The sequence below is a fragment of the Rhagoletis pomonella genome, unplaced genomic scaffold (genome assembly GCF_013731165.1).
Source record: "Rhagoletis pomonella isolate Grant_MI unplaced genomic scaffold, Rhpom_1.0 Rhpom_scaffold_00003, whole genome shotgun sequence".
Classification (NCBI taxonomy): Eukaryota; Metazoa; Arthropoda; class Insecta; order Diptera; family Tephritidae; genus Rhagoletis; species Rhagoletis pomonella.
The window spans coordinates 85,193,919-85,217,010 of NW_023458557.1; the positions used below are offsets into that span (position 1 = coordinate 85,193,919).

General features: G+C 34.8%; 1 protein-coding gene across 1 annotated transcript in view; it reads right to left on the reverse strand.

Annotated features, from left to right (window-relative positions):
* Positions 1–23,092, reverse strand: part of LOC118735705 (tyrosine-protein phosphatase Lar) — a gene marked incomplete at its 3' end in the record, with an annotated part of 988,245 nt that overhangs the window by 181,091 nt on the left and 784,062 nt on the right. Inside the window, 1 exon segment of the mRNA XM_036465626.1 lies at positions 21,819–21,998. Within this exon segment, the coding sequence (XP_036321519.1) occupies positions 21,819–21,998 (180 nt within the window).

Consider the following 23,092-nt stretch of genomic DNA (forward strand, 5'->3'; position numbering starts at 1 on the left):
TACAATAGTCGCCCGCCTTCTAAACGTAAACATCTGGAGAGGTAAGAGTGTGTGCATGAACGTTACGATGTTACGTTCTCAACTGCACTTTGTTAGTTTTCTACTCTACTTACTTTTATGTTTACCAACGAACACCAACTTTCCGTCACTTCAGATATTATCGTGTCTTTGGTGCCATTTGCTTTTCGCGGAATAAGCCATGAAATGACTTGCTAATTACATTTCTTTCTTCTTTTTTGCTTGTTTTTTTTCTTTTCTTTAGCGAGTGGGTACATAACTGAGCACTTTCATGCATACTCTCTTAGCTATTTACAATTACAATGGAATATCTTCGCCGCGTTCCAGTTGATAAAAAAAAAGAAAATTTTGCCAAGCTAACGTACTTACATACTTACTCTAAAATGACTAGCAAGCGAACCAACATTGAGTGCCTGAAATGAAGCTAATAACATTTTGCAGTTGAATTGAAGTAGTTGCCACAACGACAACGAAATGATGCTTTGCTACTCGCTGCCGAATGACGCGCTGTCTTGTTGTCAACTTGTTATTGCACTTGAACTGTCAACCAACACTTAAAATTATCACTGAAGTTGTCATCAAAGTGGCAGTTGCTCTTATGTGGATGACAGCGAGTGCTGTGTAGTTGCAGTTCACTCCACTAATTTTGAAGCTTTTTAATTACATGCAGTCACACTCTAGTCGCCGTTATTTCACAGCATAAGGCAAGGCAGTAAAATGTTTGCTTACTCACTGCCTTCCCCCATTCATCACCTTGAACCTTACATTTGCACTGACTTCTTATGTCAACTGCATTCATGTTCAGTAAGTATTTTAAGTAAAACATCGTTTTTGAACTCTTTAAATTATGTTCTTTACTTTTATGGCACTGAAGTGTCACTACAAGTTGACAACTTTGGAAGTAACGTCTTCGATGTAAGTGCTTGTCTGTCAAGGCACTCAGCCGCATTTCCGTTTGTCTACCAATTTACAACCACACCCAGTTTCCTTACTAAATCAACTTACTCGTTTATGAGCACATACATACATACATAATACTGTAAGTTAACGTAGTGCAAAGACTTCATTGCTCCTAGCCCATACATTGGCATATTTTATAGTTTTTATAGCAGTTTCTGATGCCTCTACTTGAAGATGCCGTTTAGTAAGTTTTCATAAATATTTTACAGCATCATCGACTTGCAAAAAAGCATAAGTACTTTGTTCACTTAATATTGTTTATTATTGAAGAGGCCAAGCGCTGAATAAGATCTTATAATTTTTTAGACAGGCGGCAACTCTATTAAAAAACAAAAATTAAACCTTATTGCACATATGGTGGCAACCCTACTAAAAAAATAATACATTATCGCACATCTGGAGGAAGAGCTATTTCATTTTACACCTCACTTTTTGTTATCCAATGAACAGCCCACATCTTATAATTTTTTGCATAGGTGGCAACCTTGCTCAAAAAATAAAACCTTACTGCAAAAACCCATTTGACGATTATCTGAGCAAATCTGATATCATTAACAAAAAACGCCGTATATTACACTGGACCACAAATTTCAACTTTTTCTCTTTACCAGAAACGCCGTTATGAAATTCATCATAAAATCACCCCCTGATTCCGAAAATCAAGGTTATTTTTAATTCTATGGTACCGTTTTTGAGATATTTGCAATTTACCGTTTTTGCAAAAAAAAATTGGGTCCACTTTATCATATATATCTCAAGAACGAATTAAGCAATTCCAAAACGGTTTGAAGCTTTTAAAAGGTAATAAAATTTTCTATAAACTGTGCATACAACACTTTTTGCTAGGCCCTGTAGATTCAAAGATAACGAACAATCATTACCGATTTTTTCAATTTTTTTTGTAAAAATAAAAAAAAAATTGTACTTTGCGGGGAAGGATCTCGAAAACCTTTTATTTTTTTGCAGAAAATAAGCTATCATCGAAGAAAATCGATGCAAAACTACGTAAGTTATAAGCGATCAAATAAAAATACCCAGGTTGCGCAACTTCAATGTATGTACCTATACATACATACATATATTAAAGGTATAAAGTGCAAGTGAGATATTATCCGGATAAACGAATAACACCATAACAATGATAACACTTTTTCTTTAAATAAATTAAATAGTACTTTTAATACTCGAATTGTATTATAGTAGGTAGAGTGGTTGCATCGAAAGGAAGAGTGGTTGGGTTCGAAACCTGCTGTAGGCATGTAGTTATAAACATGTATTTCCGTCAGTTATGGGTAAGTATGCAGGTAGATTTTCAAAATTATAAGACACAGAAAATTTCTAAAGCCTACATCTAAAACAGGTAGTATTTTCTTTTCCCGGCTTGTTATAAAAAGGAACCTTTCTGTCTAGGTAAGATTTGATTTTTTCAATTTTATTCTTGTTCCGAGTATAAATATGAGTTAATGCGCTTTGAAACTTCATAACATCTTCAAGGCTCGCCGGAGATAGTTCAGTTCATAAGTCTAATTTCAAAACCGTGATTTATTAAAAAAAATAAAATGAGTAAAAGGACGCGAGAATTTGAGTGTAATAAGGATCCAGATATGTTCTGTTTCATGTGTGGCCAATATACTATCATAAGGCGACTACGAGTGTTCTCAGATCATATCAAAACTTTATACTCCAAGTATTTTGGAATTGAGCCTAAAAATGCTGAAAAACCATGGACACCGAACACTTTGTGTACATCGTGTCGAGTAGAATTGATTCAGTGGGAATCAGGACAACAAACAAAATTTGATACACCAATGATATGGAGAGAACCTACTTGCCATTCAATAGAGTGTTATATTTGTCAAACAAAAGTACTTGGCGTTGGAAGATCAAGAGGAGTAACCTATGCTAGCGTACCTACAGTACCAGTACTACATTCAACGGCAGTTGCGGATCCAGTTCCATTGTCAACAGTAACATCTGAGAGCGGGGGATCAAGTTGTACTGAATTTCGCATGGAAAACGAAAGAAACGTTCTGTCACAAGCACAACTTAATGATTGGATAAGAGATTTGGAACTATCCAAGGAAAAGGCCGAGATCCACACTTCTCGTATGCAACAATTTAAATTTGTGTCATCCGATGTTAAGGTGACATACAGTAGAACTCGTCACGAACCATTTTCCAAACACTATACCAAGAAAGACAGTATATGCTACTGCAACGACATCCCTGGTTTATTCAAAGAGTTTGGTCAAACATATGATTCAAAAGAGTGGCGATTGTTCATAGACGGCAATAAACTGAGTTTGAAGGCTGTATTATTGCATATTGGTAACAAAAAGCCTTCTATCCCGATTGCACATGCAGTAAATACAAAGGAAACCTACGAGGAAATGCAAAATATACTCAAATTTATCAAATATGAAGAGCATGATTGGAAAATATGTTCTGATCTCAAAGTCGTTGCAATGCTATGCGGTCTACAAAGTGGCTACACCAAGCACTGCTGCTTCCTCTGCAAGTGAGATAGCCGAGCTCGTAAGGACCACTACGTCAGAAAGGATTGGCCGGAAAGAGTCGAGTTTACCGTTGGTGTGGATAACATCAAATACACCCCTCTTGTCAAGAAAGAGAAAATCATACTTCCACCCTTACACATCAAGCTCGGTCTCATTAAAAACTTTGTTAAGGCTTTGGACAAAGAAAGCGAAGCATTCGACTATTTGAAAACAGTTTTTCCAGATATTTCTCAAGCCAAGATAAAGGAAGGTATTTTTGTTGGACCACAAATAAGAAAGTTGATCAACAATAATCAATTCAAAGGACTACTCTCATCAGTTGAGGCAGCAGCGTGGGAATCCTTTGAAAAGGTCGTTGCTTCTTTTCTCGGTAGACAAAAAAGCCCTAACTACGAGCAGATAGTGAACGACCTAATCAATAATTATGCGAAAATGGGCGCAAATATGTCTTTAAAAATTCACTTTCTCCACTCACATTTGAGCTTTTTTCCGGCAAATCTTGGCGACGAAAGTGATGAACATGGCGAAAGGTTTCATCAGCAAATGAAATTAATTGAGAATCGATATCAAGGATTCTGGGACGTCGCAATGATGGGTGATTACTGCTGGTTTCTCATAAGAGAAACCGATCCTAAACTGAATAAGCGTCAAAGTAGAACACATAATTATTTCGACAACATAGTAAAATCAAATTAAGATAAAGATTGTTGGAATATAGTATAAACATAAATAAATTTAAAAAAAAGTTAAAAATATGGGTAATTTCATTCATAAATTGAACTTTTAACTCAATAGAAACAGAGCATAGCTAGATATTTCACTCTATACTCACTTTATACCATACATACGTTTTGAGGTATACGTTGAAATTGCGCAACCTGGGTATTTTTATTTGATCGCTTATAACTTACGTAGTTTTGCATCGATTTTCTTCGATGATAGGTTTTTTTTTTTTGTAATACAACAAAGCTTAGGGAAAAAAAAAAATCTGCAAAAAAATAAAAGGTTTTCGAGATCCTTCCCCGCAAAGTACAATTTTTTTTATATTTTTACAAAAAAAAATTGAAAAAATCGGTAATGATTGTTCGTTATCTTTGAATCTACAGGGCCTAGCAAAAAGTGTTGTATGCACAGTTTATAGAAAATTTTATTACCTTTTAAAAGCTTCAAACCGTTTTGGAATTGCTTAGTTCGTTCTTGAGATATATATGATTAAGTGGACCCAATTTTTTTTTTTTGCAAAAACGGTAAATTGCAAATATCTCAAAAACGGTACCATAAAATTAAAAATAACCTTGATTTTCGGAATCAGGGGGTGATTTTACATACGAATTACATAACGGCGTCTCTGGTAAATTTTGGCCGTCGACCAGTGTTATCTAAGGTATTAATTTTGAAAAAGGTGGCAACCCCATTAACTAAAATAAAAGATTATTGCACATCCGGAGACCGCACTATGTCACTTGGTACTTTATTTTATAGTCCAAAGAACGGTGTAGATACAGTAATTTTTAAAAGGGTGGCAACCCTGCCCAAAAAAAAAAATTCATTGAGCATCTAGTAGCAAAGTACTTTCATTTGCCACCAAATTGTTTTGTAATCCAAAGAAAGGTGTGGATTTTATAATTTTTTAGACAAGCGGCAACCTTATGGAAATTCTAAGTACGAAAGCTAATACCCCTTCTATACAATATTCCATTAAAAAAAATTTCGCCCAAATCCCTTCGGTAATTTTGAAATTAGCTCAGTAAGAAAACTGAAAACTTCTAATGTGTAAACATATTAGCTCTCGGAATGGGTAAAATATGCGTTAACCCTGTAGAAAATTTGTAACTCCTTAACTAACCCAGCAGAAAATCTGTAATTGTCTTTTGTGAACAAATGAACATTTTTGGTGTAGTTCAGGGCGTTTCAGGCCATTTCGGGACTATTTCAGGACCATTTCGGCACAAGTTCCCAACTTTTTTAGGATAACTTCGGGTCCTGTTTAGTACTATCTAAGGCCATTTTGGGACTGGTTCACGACTAGATTAGGACAATTTCAGACTCATTTCGGCACCAGTTTACTACTAATTTAGGACCATTTCGAACCTGTTCAGGACTATTTCTTTAGGACTATTTTAGAAACATTTTTGGCCTAGTTATGGGTCATTTTGGTACAAATAAGGGAACATTTCGGTACCATTTCAAGACTTGTTTGAGATCATTTCGTTACAAGTTCACCACTGTTTCGACCGTTCCGGGGTCTGTTAAGGACTATATCAGGACCATTTCGGACCTATCTCCAGACTAGTGGTTCAGTTCCTCAATTAGTAAGGTCTGTGAATGGTGCCCAGTGCCCTTTTTCTGCATAAACTAGACAGTCTCTGTATATCCTTCAACTATCAGCTGACCATGTTTTCATGCGTGCGTGTAAGGCACTGTACGCTTTCTGAATTCTTTCTTCACATTCAACCTCCACTTCAGTTTAATGTCTATTAGGAGTAAGTATTACATGGCTAGTTTAAGGGGAACCCCAGATAGTACCGTGTATTTCCTAGAGACTAGTATTAAGTCCATACTATCAGAATTTGGAAACTCGCCCACTTTCCTAGCTAATTTATGGATTTACTAGCCAATGCCCGCTTGCTTCGCGGCGCCTAATAAGATCTTTTGCGTTGGCCAATACAAAAATAGCGTTTAAAAGCAAAAGCGGTCTGTGAAGTAAACGTTTTTAGTTTAAATTGAAACGAATAAAGAGCAGAATCCTCCTCACACATAGGCCAAGAATAGTAGCGCTGTGATGCCATATGGAATACTAATCTCTTGCGATGTCATGAGTTTTACCGATGGCCTTATTTCCAACTGTGAGATCTCTGTCAAGCGTGCGTAATATTCTTCAATCATTTTGCAACTTCAACATTGGTCTGATGTACCATGTAAGCCAATAAAAGTCCTTATAAGGAAACTAAAGAACACAGATGAGCGTTTTCAGTTATAGGAGGGCCAAGAATCCTCCTAAGATATTGATAGTTAAAATATACAAACATAAATGAAGATACTAGAAAGCATATTCAAGGATAAAGTTTTAAAAGGACGTTTTCAATACTTATTCGGCCTGGTGCAACCAAAAATTATTATTTTTTCTATTCTACAGAATTTTTCCTTTTAATAGATACCCATATTGTTACTCTACAATGCACCGCATCTTTTGAATAATTTTTTTTTTATTCAATCATATTTTAGAAATTTCAAAGTGCTTTTAAAAAAAATCCCGAAGTCAGAGAGAAAAACTAAAAATGCAGTTTTACTATATTTGGCCCCCCCTTTTGTGAATATATTGATCTTTTCGTGTGTAAAATTGACTGTCGCACGGTGTTACTTTAAAATTGCCACATGCCAGCTGGAAAGTATTATCGAAATTGTTTCAGATTGCACAAATAATCAAGTTAAACGCAACATTTTCAAGTTTTCATCAAGCTGAATAAAGTGTCAGTAAAACAATGAAGTGCAGAGCATTTTAGGCACTACGACGTCGACCGACGACACCACAACTGCTGATTTGCATATTTACACATGAAAATAGGCGATGAAAAAACCTTTTGCACCAACTATGTATTACCAACACTTTCCGAGTCCGGCTGTGAATAAATATTTTGACACGTTTCAGCTGAGATTTGTCGTTTTTTGTCTACATTTGCTGCACATAGTTATGAAAATAAATATGTATATGGAAGTATCTATACATATACATATGTTTATGTAGACAGCCTGCAAGCTATACACTATTACTTTGGTTTATTTTGTTTGGCACCTGATTTTTCTATGTCTTACCACAGACTTATTTTATTTCATTTGATTTTTTTTTTTTTTGCCAACAACTCTAGGCACTCACTTTCCTTGCCATCAGCTTAGTGTGCATGTGTGTGTACTGTACTTGCTGCTGTCTGCTTGTGGCTGTCTGTTGCTCTGCTCTCGATCTCTGCCTTTTTGTGTCTCTGGGTATTAAGATTTATATGCCTGGCACATTGTCGCCATTTATTTTAAAGGCAGATGGAACTTGTATGTCGTAGCAGAAGCACACAATGGCAAATGATAAGAGCAATCAGGTGAGAGAGGGCAGGCAAAAAATAAGTATGCGCAAGTTGCTATGGCTGAAGTGTCGGGGCCGAGGCGTAGTAGCAAAGGTTTGAGTGTGGAATGGCAGATGTCAGGATATTATTATTTTTCTTGTTGCTTTAGTTGGCTTTTGTTGTTGCTGTATTTGCGCAAGCTGTCGACTACGCAGAAAAAAAAACACAGAGTGAAATAATATTTATTATGTTAAACAAAAGCCAACAACGGGAGAGAAAAAATAAAAAAACGAAAACCGGGTGCTTTCAAGTATGAGGTGCCAAAGCATGCAGGGGGGAATTGAAAGGAAATAAGGTGAAAATATTAGCGCCAGCATTGAAATCGAACAAAAAGGGTGTCATGAGACAAAAAAAAAATGTAGTAAAAAGGTAAATGTGGAAAACGAAATGTGTGTGGATAGGTTCATGCATATATATTAGGGTGGGTCAAATTGTTCGGACGAAAATTTTTTGACAAGTCGCATAGTATTTTCGGTTTATATAGATAATTCTAAGAGAAAAATTAAAATAAACTATAAGTCGGAAATGAGTTTCTAGTCTGCGCATTTTTAAAAGAAAAATTTACTTTTTCTCAAAATTCATTTTTTTTGTTTTTTTATGCCAGTTTTACAAAGTGTTCACATTTAGTTTATAAAAATTTGTATGTGATTAAGTATATTTACTAAGAAAAAATAAACCCCGTGTCAAATTTATAAATGCACCATATATTGACAAGTTTTAACAATCCATTTATTTTTATTTAATTTTATTTATTTTGTAAAGGTACCGTTTACACTTTAACAAAAATCAAAGTTTCAGACTTTATGCAATATTAAAAAAAAAAATCAACAAACTTTCGTAAAAAACGAAAAAAGTGAAAAAATTTAATATCGTGAGAAGGTAATTTTTTTCATTTAAAAATGCGCAGACTCGAAACTTATTTCCGACTCATGGTTTCTTCTACAATTTAGAATTACGATTTAGTAAAAAAATATATATAAAAAATTTACCCACCCTAATATACACATATATACTTAAAAGCACTTATATGCATTGAATAAAAGCAATGAAATAAGAATAGCTTGCAGCAAAAGTGAAGAAAATTGATGAGGCTGGCTGTAGAAAAATGGCAGCCCAAGTTAAAGGTTCAATTTCCGGCATATTGTCAGTGGTTTTTTTCTTCGGATAGACAGAGGGAGCGGCGGGGCGGTGATATTCATCACTATAAGAAAAATGTTTAAATAAGTAAATGAGTAACCACCTTCCAGCGAGAGTGTATGGGAAATGAAGTGGAAGTGTTTTTTGCTGTAAACTTCTGTGTAGTTGTTATTGTATGTAGAGAAAAAAAAAATAGAAAAGAGGTCAAAGTAAAGCGCAATATTAGTTTTCTGTCGACTTTAGAAAGCCAATAGGCAGATCAAGGCAGTGAAATCATACAAATGACAGTGACTTGCAGAGATTTATGACTAGAATGAAGAAGCAAGGAAATTGGAAGGCGAGGGAGAGAAAAACAGAAAAACTTAGAAGAAAAAAACACAATTTAAATCAAGAAGCGAGATAAAAAAAAAACTAATACAAATGAGCAAGCTTAGCAGTAAAAAAAAAATAAAAATAAAAATAAATTGCAAATGTCATTTCAATAGTGCGTTTGATACTCAATTCAGAGAGTTAGCAAGCTTTCTTTTACAAATCAACTGCATAAAATCACAGTACAATGCAGCCAGTGTGCGTGAGTTAGTGAAGCGCACATAATAAGTGAAGACGCTGCCTGCCATAGGGAACACTTCAAAGTGGACAGCGTTTTGGGAAAACGAAAAGCAATTCTTTGCTTGTGCGCTAAAGCAAAGGACAGCAAAGCTGGATATTCTATGGGGAAATTTAAATTTAATCACAAACAGTGGCCAATAAGCAAAGTTTCTGCTATGGCAGAACGTTAACAACCTTTGGGCGCCTGCCGATAGGCAACGATTTGCACTTTTTAAAGAAATGAAGAAGCCTTGAATGTGGCAGAAAAGAGTTAAAAAAAATAAAAATTTCAGCGCTAAAAGAAAACATGAAAAATTCCACATTACTAAAGCAACCATATGCGCATTAGAATTTTTTGCGCCTTGCTATTTAATATTACTGCCCCCAAAAACCATAGCGTGGCTGGAATTTAAGCTTTGCGCTAACCCTTTTTGCTCACAAATTTTGTTGAACAATACCCAGCGGTGCAATTTTCGCAACGGACCGCAAGTGGTAGGCGTACAAAATACATATTTTTTTTTAATTCTTATTTTTTCGCTTTTAAGTTTATGGCGCACCAGCCCCATGGGTTCGGTAGGTATTAACAAAGTTTTTTTGGTTTTTTTTTTTAACTGACTCACAAGCACGCAATTTAGTTGTTATGGAAGCAGCCAATTTTCTTATTTGTTCGAGGTGACAGTTTTATGAAGCGTGCTGCGCTAGAAAAATGGCGATTAAAAAAAATAAAAAAATAAAATAAAATGAAAAAACAGGCATTAACAAAAGAATACAAGAAAATGAATAGGTGATTCTCTCATAAAATACACTTATTTAGTGCGGGATAGAAGAATAGCAGCTGCACAAACAAATTTACTTCATTAAGTGGTGGACTTAGGGTTAAGAGTTGAGCAGTTAAGGTAAGTACATATTTATGATAAGCTAATGGATTTAAGTAACTTGAGTTGGAAAGCAGAAATTAGAAACCATTTTGATGGCAGCAGATAAATATGCGTGGAGTACTGCGTCCGCGCTTGTTATCATCTGAAGTTGGCAACAAATGGAACAGTAAATTTGAATGGCAGTACTTACAACTGTGCTTTAGCAATGCGGAGAAAATTCGAGCCTGCTCCGGCTTATAAAGGCGGTGCAAAAAAAAAAGCAGATACAGCCTCGCTCACAAGTATTAAACACCCTACTTAATTTTAGGTTTTCAAAAGTAAAGTTATGTTTTTTTTTATTAATAAATCAGTACATACAAGTTGTCCACAAAATAAAAGCAGTGCGTTATTTTGACCAGCTTTGACAATTTTTCTATTGTTTATTTAATGCTTGTTATTTTTCAAACAGTGCCAGGGCCACATGTCATAAGCTAGGCGAAGAACTAAAAATTTTGCCCATCTTGAGATAGCTGCATACCCATAAACTTAATCCAACCAAATAGCTTCACAGCTGTGCCTTTACTACTTCTGAGCCTCCTCAATGCCTGCCTGAAAATATGCTGGAGTAAATATTCTCAAACGACAGGTATGCAAATTCACCTTAATTTATGCAACAAATATTTTTCTAAGCGCTTGACAAAAATTGACGCAGTGACAATAAAACGCGGAAGAGAGACATGGCGATAAAGGTCCGAATAGGTATGCCTTTTTTTTACTGGTACCCAGAAATTATGCAATTTAACAAAGCCGCGACACGCTACAAGTCGTCAAATTAAAAAATGGGATAAGTTAGTGGGGTGGATGCATGATTAGAGATTAGCACGAGAAGGAGACAGTAAGAGCCAGCAATATGAGCCTGAAAACAACAGCATTCAAGGAAAGCAAGGTGAGTTGGGAAGAAGGTAAAAATTCAGGCCAACAATAAAAGGGATGAACGACATCATTAGCGTTGACAAGCGAACAGGCGAAACAAGAACCACAAAACATTGAGAAGATGTGTACATACATATAGTGGCGGTCAAAAGTGGATGAATGGTGTTTCGTATTTAATATTTATCTACAATATTTTTCAAGCTTTAACTTTTTTTTTTGATATTTTTTTTTATAAAAATATTGTTCATGCTTTAACAAAAACCATAGGAAAAAACACTTTCAAACTTTATATAGAATTTAGAAAAATTTCACAAATTTTTAATTAAATTTCGAGCTTGTTAACCAGATTTTTTTTTTAATTTTTTGGGTATGTAGTTAAAAGGATTATAAAATTTCAGTAAAATTAGTGCAAGTTTTGAGTGGCTAAAAAATCGCATTGATTTTAAATTTTTTTTTTTTTTTTTTGTTGAAGGCGTTTTCACTTCTTCCATATAAACATGAATTTTTTGTGAAAGAATATGCGCAAGACCTTTTGCGAAAAAAATAAAAACAAGTCAACGCCAGTTTTCCTAAATTTCGCTTTTTATATTAAAAAAAAAAAATCCGAAAAAGCTGTCAGCAAAAAAAAGTTTAAAAATCAATGGGATTTTCAGTCGCTCAAAACTTGCACCAATTTTACTAAAATTTTATAATCCTGTTAACTGCATACCCAAAAAATTAAACAAAATTCTGGTTAAAAAGCTCGAAATAAAAATATCAAAAAAATATTTAACTTGAAAAACAAATATTTTAAATATTTAAAACCACCCATCATCAATCATCCATTTTTGACCGCCACTGTATGTATACACATACATAAATAGCAAGAATGATAGAATACAAGATTGCGCCGATCAGAGAGGATTTTTGAGAATAACTTTTGTGTGACGTCACACTGGTGCAATTGCGAGAGAGAAATGCCAAAACGTGAGCAAGAATGGAAGAAGAAGAAAAAATGTTGCAAGGAAAACGTAAACGAGTTGCACAAGTGTGACGTCATGCAAACAACGATTCTGTCAAGTTCGTTAAGAGAGGAATAGCGGTCCGAGATCGGCGCAACCTTTGTATTCTCTCAATCGTGCATAAATAGTATATTTAAGCCTGTGTGTGTATGCTCAATTCATTCTTATATTTACTTCCACAATATGGAAGTGAAATGGCAATGCCGACACAAATGACTAAAATAATGACAACAACAGAGGAGTAACGCTGAAAATGAAGTACAATGTTGATGACAGCGACCCTGAGCAGCGTTACAGACAAATAAAGAAACAACAATAATCGCGTGAATAATATTTATGTATGTATGTATAAGATAGGCAGCGACCCACAACAACAAGAAGGTAAGGAAGGTATTAGATTAACAAGTTGTATAGATTGTTTGGACGATGTCTGGTTGCGTGGTCATTAGAAGAGCAAATATTGACATTTCAAATACATGAAAACGAATGGATAATCGTCGACAACAACATACTCAGCTGTCTCACCAACAAACACGCAGACAGCAGGCCAAATATCATATCATACACCTATGTACATACAACTATCGACTAAGTAAAAGCGAATTGAATTGAATGGGCTGTGTTAAGTCGATCCAAGCTGTACCAATGTTGAGCTGGAGACGAGTTGAAAAGGATGAAAAGTAGTGATGGTGGAAGTAGAGCCATTGGCAACAACAGCAACAACAAATCACATTATGTAACAACGACAAATAACAAACGATAATGTTAACGATAATGACGATAACGGCGGTTTTTGCTAGCTCTATATACGAGCGCTGTTGTGTAGGAAACGAAAGGCTCCAGTGACAGAGTGACAATGATCGCCAGCTGATATGGCAGTCGTAGTCGTAGTCGTACATATACATACATATATGTATGTACACTCATACCAAACAATACACTCCCATTAAAAGTCGCTAGCGGGCAGGTGTTGTATGTTGGATGGCCATTAGTTTGTAGAGAACTTCGGCTGCGTTACACTACACTCACTCCATAGCCATTGGCGTTAATGCACCACAAGGTAAACATGCCTCAATTGCAAATATTGTTGACACAAAATGCTTGCGGGGTGGCAAAGCATGACAAGATATGCTGAAGTATCATTAGACGCACGAGATGCAAGTATCTACACATACATATGTAAATATGTATATGCACATAGTGAAAAGTTAACGAATGAAGATGTAACCGCAACAACTGACAATAGCATATTAGCAAAATCGACTGTCATATGAGTTGTTAGCAATGCAACAATGATGTAAGTAAACAAAGCAACTAAACTAACCAACCAACCAACAAACAAGCAGGCTATAGCAAACAAACTGCAACACAATAATAAACCTACTTATCAATAGACTCAACTAAGCAGTGGTGGCGCGCGGCGACAGTAAACATACCATCAGCTCAACAATGCCTTGACAATGGGGGGCTGGGGCGGAAGGGAGTGAATACTTAAAAGTGTTGTTGTTGTTGTTGTTGTTGTTGTTGCGCTTTGCTGTTGAGTGCTAGAAGTGGTCATGTTGTTAAGTAAACAAGGATTACAATGAAAGTGCTTTGCTAAGGATTAGTAAAGGACTAAAAGCGGCTGCAAGAAGTCAGGATGATAAGCAATAGTTAGGAAGAAAGGAAAGGAAATGGAAATTGAAAGTTAAGTGTATGAGTGCTTGGGGGAAAATTAAAAAAAAAAATGAATAGTTGCTATGATAACGAAATAAAGGGTTATATGTAGGCATTTCTAAAACTTCGCTTCTAATACATTCTCAAATGAAAAACAAAACACTTCAGACTTACTGGTTGGATCTCTGCGTTAACAGTCATAGCGGTTATGTACAAGAATATAAGAATAAAAAAAATTGCACCAACAACGAAATTCTGGCTGAGATAGATGCAAGTCTTTTGCAAGAAAATTGAAAGACCGTAGGCAAGATAGTTAGAAGATTTTTGTTTTTTCTGGCACGAAAGTCTTACAAAAATTGTTGAATAAAAATTAAATAAGTAAAAAAAATTAATTTAAACGGTTTCATTGGAAAAAAGATGTGAATTATGTACTGAAAGCTAAAAAATAATTAGGTATGTACAGCTACGGTCAAAATAATAGCACCAAAATTCAAAATGATATTGTTTCGAACTATAACAGAAACTACATAAGAATATAGAATCGTGGAAAATTTTCTAGTATGCAGCTTTGTAGCCACATCAAGTTAAGAGCAATAAAGTTTGAGTTTCAAGTAGCTAAAAATTAACCTGGATTTTTTAGATGTTTTTTGCCGAGGGTGTTGACGGAATTTAGAACTTAGAACATCAAAATTAAATTGATTTCGACGTGGCATTAAGCTACGTTAAGTTTCGGCTATTCAATTATAAGCAACATCCATATAGGAGAATTTTTCAGTGGGCTCCTGTAAGTTAGGTTAAGTGGCAGATATTCTTAGTTTTGTTAGATGCCTAGTTTTCCGTTTAAATATATTGACAATCTGAAGTCTATAATCCGCCATCCACTGTATTTTAATTGTAAAGTCCTTCCATTTAATACCCCTTACCCATATTAACAGAATTGAAAAAATTATGAAATCTGACATTTTGTACCGGCCACCATCTTGGATTTGGAATTTTTAATGGTGTACGGTATTCTACTAGTCAAAACCCTTCATTTGATACCCATATTGAGGGGTTCTATAAAAAATATGTAAATCGCCATTTTGTGGTAACGGCCATTTTGGATTTGGAACTTTTTCACGTTCACTGTCTTCTACTAGTGAGGCTTTTTCATTTAATACCCATATTAAATAAGAGCGTTGTATAAAATTTTGTTATTCGCTATTTTGTGGCGGCGGCCATCTTGGAATCACAGTGAAAGGTGTGTGCCAAATTTCAGATCAGTATTTTAAAAGGAAGGGGATGAAAATTCAATTACTAGATTTGACCCAAAAAACAAAAAGGCAAGCTCAATAAAACCTATTAAAAAGCTCACTAGCCAACTTTCACGGTGGAAAGCTCTTTGCAAAGCACTTGTTCAAGTTCCAAATGGATAAATGGATTTTGTTAGCGTTGCTCCAACAGTTGCAATGACAGAGTGAGCAAAGGAGTGGCATTCAAGAGATCCGAGGTTTCGAATGCTCGTGCAGCAAAATGGCTGAAGAACGGAGGCTTGATTTAAGGTTCATAACCGACGCAATGTCGCGCGAATAATAAAAACTTGATTGAATTACAAATTGCATACTTTTCCATACTGAGTTCCTAACTGCACATTAACTTAGTGCTTAGAGAACCAACGCCTAAAAATACGCAATTCCACGCGCTATTAACTTAAACTTAAATTTTTTTGTTTTACAATTTATATCAATTAGCGCTCTACAAAAATTTATAATTCCGGTTTTTAGTGCTTTTTCCGACAACACACTAAAAATCTGTACAAACTTTTTCTTTGTGTAACATGCACGCCTAAAAGTATGCAACCCTTTTTAAATAGTATGCGATGAATGCATAATAAATGAAGGCCAGAGCTGAAAGTGGTCTTCCAGTGGCAAACACCAACAGACGGAAGCAGCTGCAGATTCTATTTAAGAATTGAGTATGTGTCTAGCACGCGTTACCTTTCATAGAGTAAGTTTGCGATGCCGTAAAATACGCTACAAAAATTTTTGCTACAACATACTACCAACTTGCATATGTCTGTGTATATTTTAAATAGTTTACTTATAAGTATGTACACATAGCCACATACCATATACGTATATATATAATTCACGTAATGGACAAAATTCATTAAAAATTCCTATCATGCTTTTTATTCAATTAGCCCCTTACGGTATTTTGTTGGTCGGTTAAGATTATGACCATAACATTGGCATGCGGAAAATTTACGATTTCTAGGTATTTGTGCAAGCGACCACAGCTGTTTGAATGAAGTAAAAGTATGCAGTATACTTTTAGGAGCAGCGCGCAAAAGCAATAACAACAATAACGAAGCGTACGCATACGCTGTAAAAATTTGTTTGCTATGTACGTGAATGGTGCCATATTTGCTGAGTCTGTACAAAAGTATGTAGCTGGTTAGGTTAATTAATACAACATGATTGGGCCGAGTCAATATTGTTACGGCAAAAGCAAGCAAAGTGAAATCCGGCTATGGCGCCACTAAGTAGGCAAGAGGATGGCGTAGCCAAAAAATAATAATATTTTTTTTTGTTTGGTGGTATGCTTGCAAATATGTAAAGTGAAGTGCTAAAGTAGATGGAAAAAATGTTAATTTTCGTACAACGCGAAAAGCAAAAGTGGTTTTTGTAATTAAATTATGGTTTTATGGCTTTAATTGTAAGGGGGGCAGCGAAAAGGTGCGAGCGCTGATCGGCAAGTAGGGAATTTGAATGTGATTTTTTTTCGCTTCGTAGAAGTACTTAGTGTAATTATGTAGAAGTAGAAGGTTTGGGATTAACTATGAAAGGTTGAGCGTAAGAATTGGATGGAAAAAGTTTGCTCTTTGCTAAGGAAATGATGAAAAAAATTTCTTAGATAAATGACTCAAAGTATGCAATATCTCGATTTTATTCCTTTACTTACAAATTTCAGGAGAAATTAGTTTTTTTTTTTTATATGGGCCAAAGCCTCCGAGATTATTAACGCAGCAATTCTAAAAATGTGACTCAGGACAATATGGCATATTTGTAGAAAACTTCTGAATCAATTTTTGAAATTTCGGGAAAACTGTGTTTAAGTTCGGACTAAGGTAACGGTGCCGATTTTCATGCCGACCTACGATCGGTTCTCGAACGCCAAAAACAGGTTTAAATCAGAGGTTCCGGAACCTGTTTTTTTGTGCACCACTTTTAAAAATTTACTGATTTTGGTGCTGCTATATTCCTACCATATGCTCAATATTTAAAATTTCCACCAGAGGGCGTAACAGTGAAAATGTTCATATACCTATTTTCGCAATTTGGCAAACTCCACACTGATTTTAGCTCAAAATTTGCTTGGAATTACATGCAAAATCCTACTTTGCTATACGGGCATAGTAAACAAATTTACCCGCCCTTGTGTACATAATTTTTTTCATTTAAAAATGTGTCTACTTTCAAGAAGATTCTCCACTTCAATAAGTTGCTTTTGAATTTTAAAGTATAGCTACTTCTAAATACAAATCAACTTATGTTTTGTAAATGAATGCAACATTAAATACCAACACCCAAAAATATGCAATAAAAATGATAGCCTTTAAATCCACTTTCGAAAAATATGCAATACTTGTTTACCTTTTTGAAGGCAGTAAATACAATCAGTCCTTTCAACGCATTTTACCTGTAAATACTACAAAATCTTTCAGCCAACTAGTCAACTTATTATAACTTTACTTCTGCTTGGCATGCAGACAAGTTTAATCCGCAAATAATTAGCTACTCAAAGTCCGCTCTGTAACTGTAAAAGAGAGGGAAAGAGTGATATTTGTTATTACCTGCGCCAAAGACTTGCACAGACAGCTCTCGTCTAATAAAAATATTATCTTTACCATGGAAATATGCGCAACTAACTGTAGTTAACGAAATTGTAAAGATGTAGTAGAAAGTAAATAGTGTGCCGGTGACTGTTAAGGGGTTAAGGTGTGGCAGAAAGTCTGAAATTTATAATTAACTACACCCTAGGGACTCACGTGTTGACACTTGCAAAAGCTATGCTGAGTTTGAGTTGCAACTGAGGATGGAGTGTGAAGCCAAAGAAGCCCACATAAAACTAGTAGCAGCAATTTAAAAGTGTTGAGGAGAGTAGCTTGCAAAGAAAAAACAAAACTTTGACGTGTTGGCTTGTTATGTTATAAAAATATTAGTCTCTGGTTGTTAAAGGCAGCTGGTCACTTGTTAATCTTCGAAGCAGTTTGTGCTTTGGACTTCTCCAACTTGTTTATTGCAATCATAAGTAAATATATTTAGCAAGTTGTCACTAGTCGCATAACAAAGTTAGCAGCCTATAAGTATGCTTTGCTTAATGAAAAACACTTGCCAGCTCGAATGTAATTGAATTAACGAAGTAAAGATAAAATTTATCAAATTTATAATTGAATTTTATGTTTTAATTTGCGAGCAATGAAATAATTTTTTGCAACAGAGGTTCGCAATGGACTTTCAATCTAGCTTAAATAAGTAAATCTTAATTTTTTGCGTTTAGAAAGTTCAACCCAAATGTTTGTACCACAATTTGCTCTAGGCCAAGATGAGGATGATCCGCCGAAGAATAGTTCAAAGATAGTCTGCAGAAGGTAATTCCCCTCTTGCTCGGTGATACTAAGTAGCTCGAGCGAAAATTTGTTAGCCAATCCATGCGCTACACAGTTTTCGGCAACGTCATTGTGGCCTGGCACTGATATTTGTCTGATGCGACCGAAATGTGAATCAGGCGCCCTCTGACTGACTTTGAGCGCTTCGTGGGTAAGCCGAAAGCTGATGTTTGCCACTTGGCCATGCGAGTATATTTGTAACTCTCTTATTGCCGTCATACATTTGCATAGCTTATCGACATCTGCGTTAATGGCAACTAAATTCATCTGCCAGGAAAACATTGCAGTGGTCGATAACCCCAATGCACTCATAACTTGAGTGATGTGAGTAGGGAAAGAGCTGATTGGCGCCTTGATACTCAGTGAAATCTGTTATTAAGGATGAAGTCGAAGCTTCCAAAAAGTTGTTTAGCAAACTCCTACTTCATTCAAAAAAGCATCCATGCACTTAAGTCTGATCTTAGCGCCTCCTGCAGCAACTTTAACAGCAAACATATTTAGCACGACTTAAGGATCTATAGTCGGGGAGGGGGCGCCAATGTGACCAAATGATTTTAATAAGAGCGAATAATTGCATTCGCTTTAGCTGCCTAGCTAACGTAGACTTTGTCTAATTTCTTCACAAGAGAACTTCAAAGAAATCTCAGGAAGCGATGTATTATATACCCAGAAAATAATTGTAAGGACCAGACACGAAACACTAATTTAATTTTAAACATATTTCGTAGTAAAGTAGTAGGAGTTTCGGCTTACCTGGACGGCGTCCATGCTTGTCGCGGGAGAACTATCTCTGCAATTAATTTTAAATATTCATACAATTGTAGCGCTGCAAGGATAAGTACGATCCAGCCGTAGAGATGCCAGATTCGAACACGCAAGTGTTCTGGGAACTCAGCCGAATAATCTACGACCACCAGACTATACTATTCCTCTACTCTGTTTAGAGAAAAAATTCTCCAAAAGGTTCCAGAGAGCAAGGAATGGAAAGGTGCCAGAGTTAAAGACTCAGGGTCGATGGTTCAAAGCTAAACGAAAAAGTAGGCAGCGTGGTTCACATAATTGAACTCACACTAAACCTTAGTCTTTACTTACTGGATCACTTTAGCGTTTTAAGGGAGAGCGTAGCGCCGTAGCTTCCGCTCTTCTAGAACGGCCTAGCAATATCTCTAAATCCCATAGAAACTCCCGTTAAAGCAGCAATAGAATACAGAAATATTCTCAACCTGCAGGCATCTCAGTGCTCCTTGGCTATTGCATGGGTGCCTGTGCACAGGAATATTCTTAGCAACCGCAAGCCCGATGAGTTGGCTAAGAAAGCGACGCAAATATCTATAGTCAACTCTGCTTAAGACGGGGGCATACCTTTAAGCTACTGTGAACTCAAAATAAAGACTGAAGAATCCACCTGTTGGGCTAGCAGGCAAATTTGGCAAAAATTTTGTTGTAAGTCGATCAAAAGCTCTTACCCGGGTGTCTTCGCTCTTCTGATAGATTTATAGCAGCGGTAATAACCGGACACTGAGAGCCGCTGTGGTGTAGTGGCTGGAAGAAAAGTGGTCTCTTCACCACTCGTGGTGAAAAGCTATTTCGAAATAAAGCACTTGTATACCATTTAGCTCGAGCCGCTCCAACAGTTGCAATGGCCGAGTGCGCAAATCACAGGCGTGCCATTCAGAGATCAGCGTGCGAGTCTAAGGGAGCGACATTTTTATTTACATATTTTTTTCTTTTCTTAATCCATTTTTCTTTTAACTTTTAAATTTTATTCTTTTAAAATAAAATTAAAGTTTTTTATTTCATAAATTTTTTAGAAAGTTATTTTATTTATTTTGTTTATTTTTTAATTTATTTATTTTTTATCCCTCAATTTAATTTTTTTAATGTTTAGTTATTGTTTAAAAAAAAAATACTTTTTTAATTTCATTTCATTTTTAGGAAGTTATTTATTTTTTCCTTTTTTAAATTATATTGTTTTCTTTTCGGTTTAATTATCTCTAAATTTTAGATCTTATTCTTAAAAACAAATAGTTTCTAAATTTAGTTGAATTTTTAGGAACTTATTTGATTTTTTTTTGTTTTTAAAATAAATATGTTATTCTTTCGAAAATTTAATTTTCTTATAGTTTTTAAATGTTACTGTTTTAAAATAAAAAATATTTTTTTTATTAAATTTAATTGCTAGGATATTATTTAATTTAATTTTATTTTTTAATTAAAAGTTCTTTTGATTCGCAGATTCAGTTTAACAAAATAAAAATATTTATTTTTAAATTTTATTTAACTTTTGATTACAATATTCTTCGTTTTTTCTTTTTCTCATTTAATTTTTAGATTTCACTGTATTAAGAAAAAAATTATGATTTCATTTAATTTTTAAAAATATAGTTTATTTATTTTTGCTTTGTATCCATTTTGTTTTTTTTATTCATTTCTTAATAAAATTGTCTTTTGTTTTATATTTTTTTTTTTTTAATTTAATTTAATTTTTGAAAAACTTTTTGCTTAAAGGCGAACAGCATAACGCTAAGAGCTCCTGGTTAGTAAATCTTTCAATAAGTCTTTAGAAAGACAGTTAGAGCTTTCAAGATAGTTGCCAGAATTGACAATTGGAATAGGAAGGAGTTTCACTTCAGTCGCGCGTTTGCTTTAATTTCTAGGGCAAGAAAGGAAATAATTGACTTCTTCCAGCTATATTACAATGGGGCTTTTCAGCCTACGTGTACCTGCGTGCTCGTGCACAGTAGCAGCCACCTTAGAATAACTTAACCTTACCTACATAAGGGTGGTGCAAGAATTTATTGTCCCGACAAAGCGAGGGTTATCCGATTTAGCACTCACGCATTCATCTTCTTTCTTCCTACATAGATTCCAATTAAAATTGCTCTTAGTCTGCGATTTAAGGGTTGTAACTCAAGTAAGACATGACGACTAGTCGTTTTTATTATTTTAGCCGCAATCTACTGGAAAAGTATGCATTAACTCTTTTAAAAAATGCCACTTTACTACATTTTAACTACCTTGAATTTAATTACGGTCGTGAAAGACGACTGTATAAATGAAGAGAATGGCTGAAAATAAAAGACTGAAAAAAAAACGTTATATATCAAAGTCATGCATATGCACGCCTGTAAATATGCCATAACCATATGCAAACTAAGAGTAGCATAAAAAACGGCTTTATAATAAAAAAATGAAATGTGGCAAATACGGCAGGCGTTGGTAGTTAAAATATGACGACCGGGGTGCGCACGGCGGCATCAAAAATTTGCTAATACAAACAAACACATACCACGCTCAACTATGTATGTATGTGTGTACATCTGAATAAGTACATTTGCATGTATTCGCGCATTTATAAAAGTTTATACCCTCAACCCCTCTGTACTCACCATCTTTTATCGAATAGCGTGGATTGCTCATATCGACCTTTGTCTGATTCTTAATCCAGTAGATTGTGGGTGTTGGATTACCAATGGCTTTGCATTGCATTACCGCCGTATGACCGACTTCGATTACCCGTGTGCTGGGACCCTGAGTTATAACCGGAAAACCGGGTGGCGTTTTATCACCTGCAAGTAGAAAATATGAAAATGAAGAAGACAGAAATACCATGAATGAAAGTACATTTATGAATAAAATAAGCATATGTATGAAAGCAAGAGCACCGCGAAACGTACGTATGGGAATGTGCTGCAAAAATGCGTTGAAATATTTTACGCTAAAATATGTTATTGGTTAAGCTGTATGGACTTTAAACATAAGCTGTAAAGATCTGCAAAAGTGAATGCATTAAAATGTAAGGCTTACACACTTTTTCTGCATATACACGCAAATAACTACACGCACACATGGCATGACAGACGCACTCAACCAACAACGAAATATATACATATGTATCTACTTTAGGGTGCCTCCCCAACCATTTGCGGTTTTCCCACCGAAATTATGCAACTTAATATATTTTGAGACTTCCGCTTAAAAATGAAAATACTTTCAAAAATAGTTTTTTTTTATACAAAAAATTACGTTAAACGATTTTTTTTTGCCAAAGAATAATCAAAATCGAAAAAATTAGTAAAACATTTTTTTTTTTGCAAAATGTCACCACAGATAGTAGAAGAGTTAAAAAAGAATTTTATTAAATTAGTTTAAATATTAATTAATTTAATTAATTTAATTAAAAAAATAAATTCTAAAAACGTTAATCCAAATATTTTTACGAAATATTTAGCAAAACTCTAAAAATATAGCCAATTTTATAACTACGTGGAAAAAATATGTAGTACCGACTTTTTTTATGTATATGTATTGGTGCATCCTAATACACTTAATTTAATTATTAAATTTTATGACTTCTGCCAAAATATTTCGGAAATTTCCTTCAAAAATCGAATTTTTTTTGTTCATAAAATTAGTTAATTAAAAAAAACCTCAAAATCAAAAAATTAGTTAGACATTTTTTGTTCCAAAAAATCCCCACAGATGCTGGAACAAAAATATTTTTAAAATCTTATTTAATTTATAAAAAAAACCCAATTTTCGGAACTATTTTCAGATAGGTACAGCTCACATTAATCCAAATATTTTTACGAAATATTTCGCAGAAGTGTTAAAATATAATAAATTTTATAACTCGGTTGGAAAAAGAGTACAGTTTTTTTTC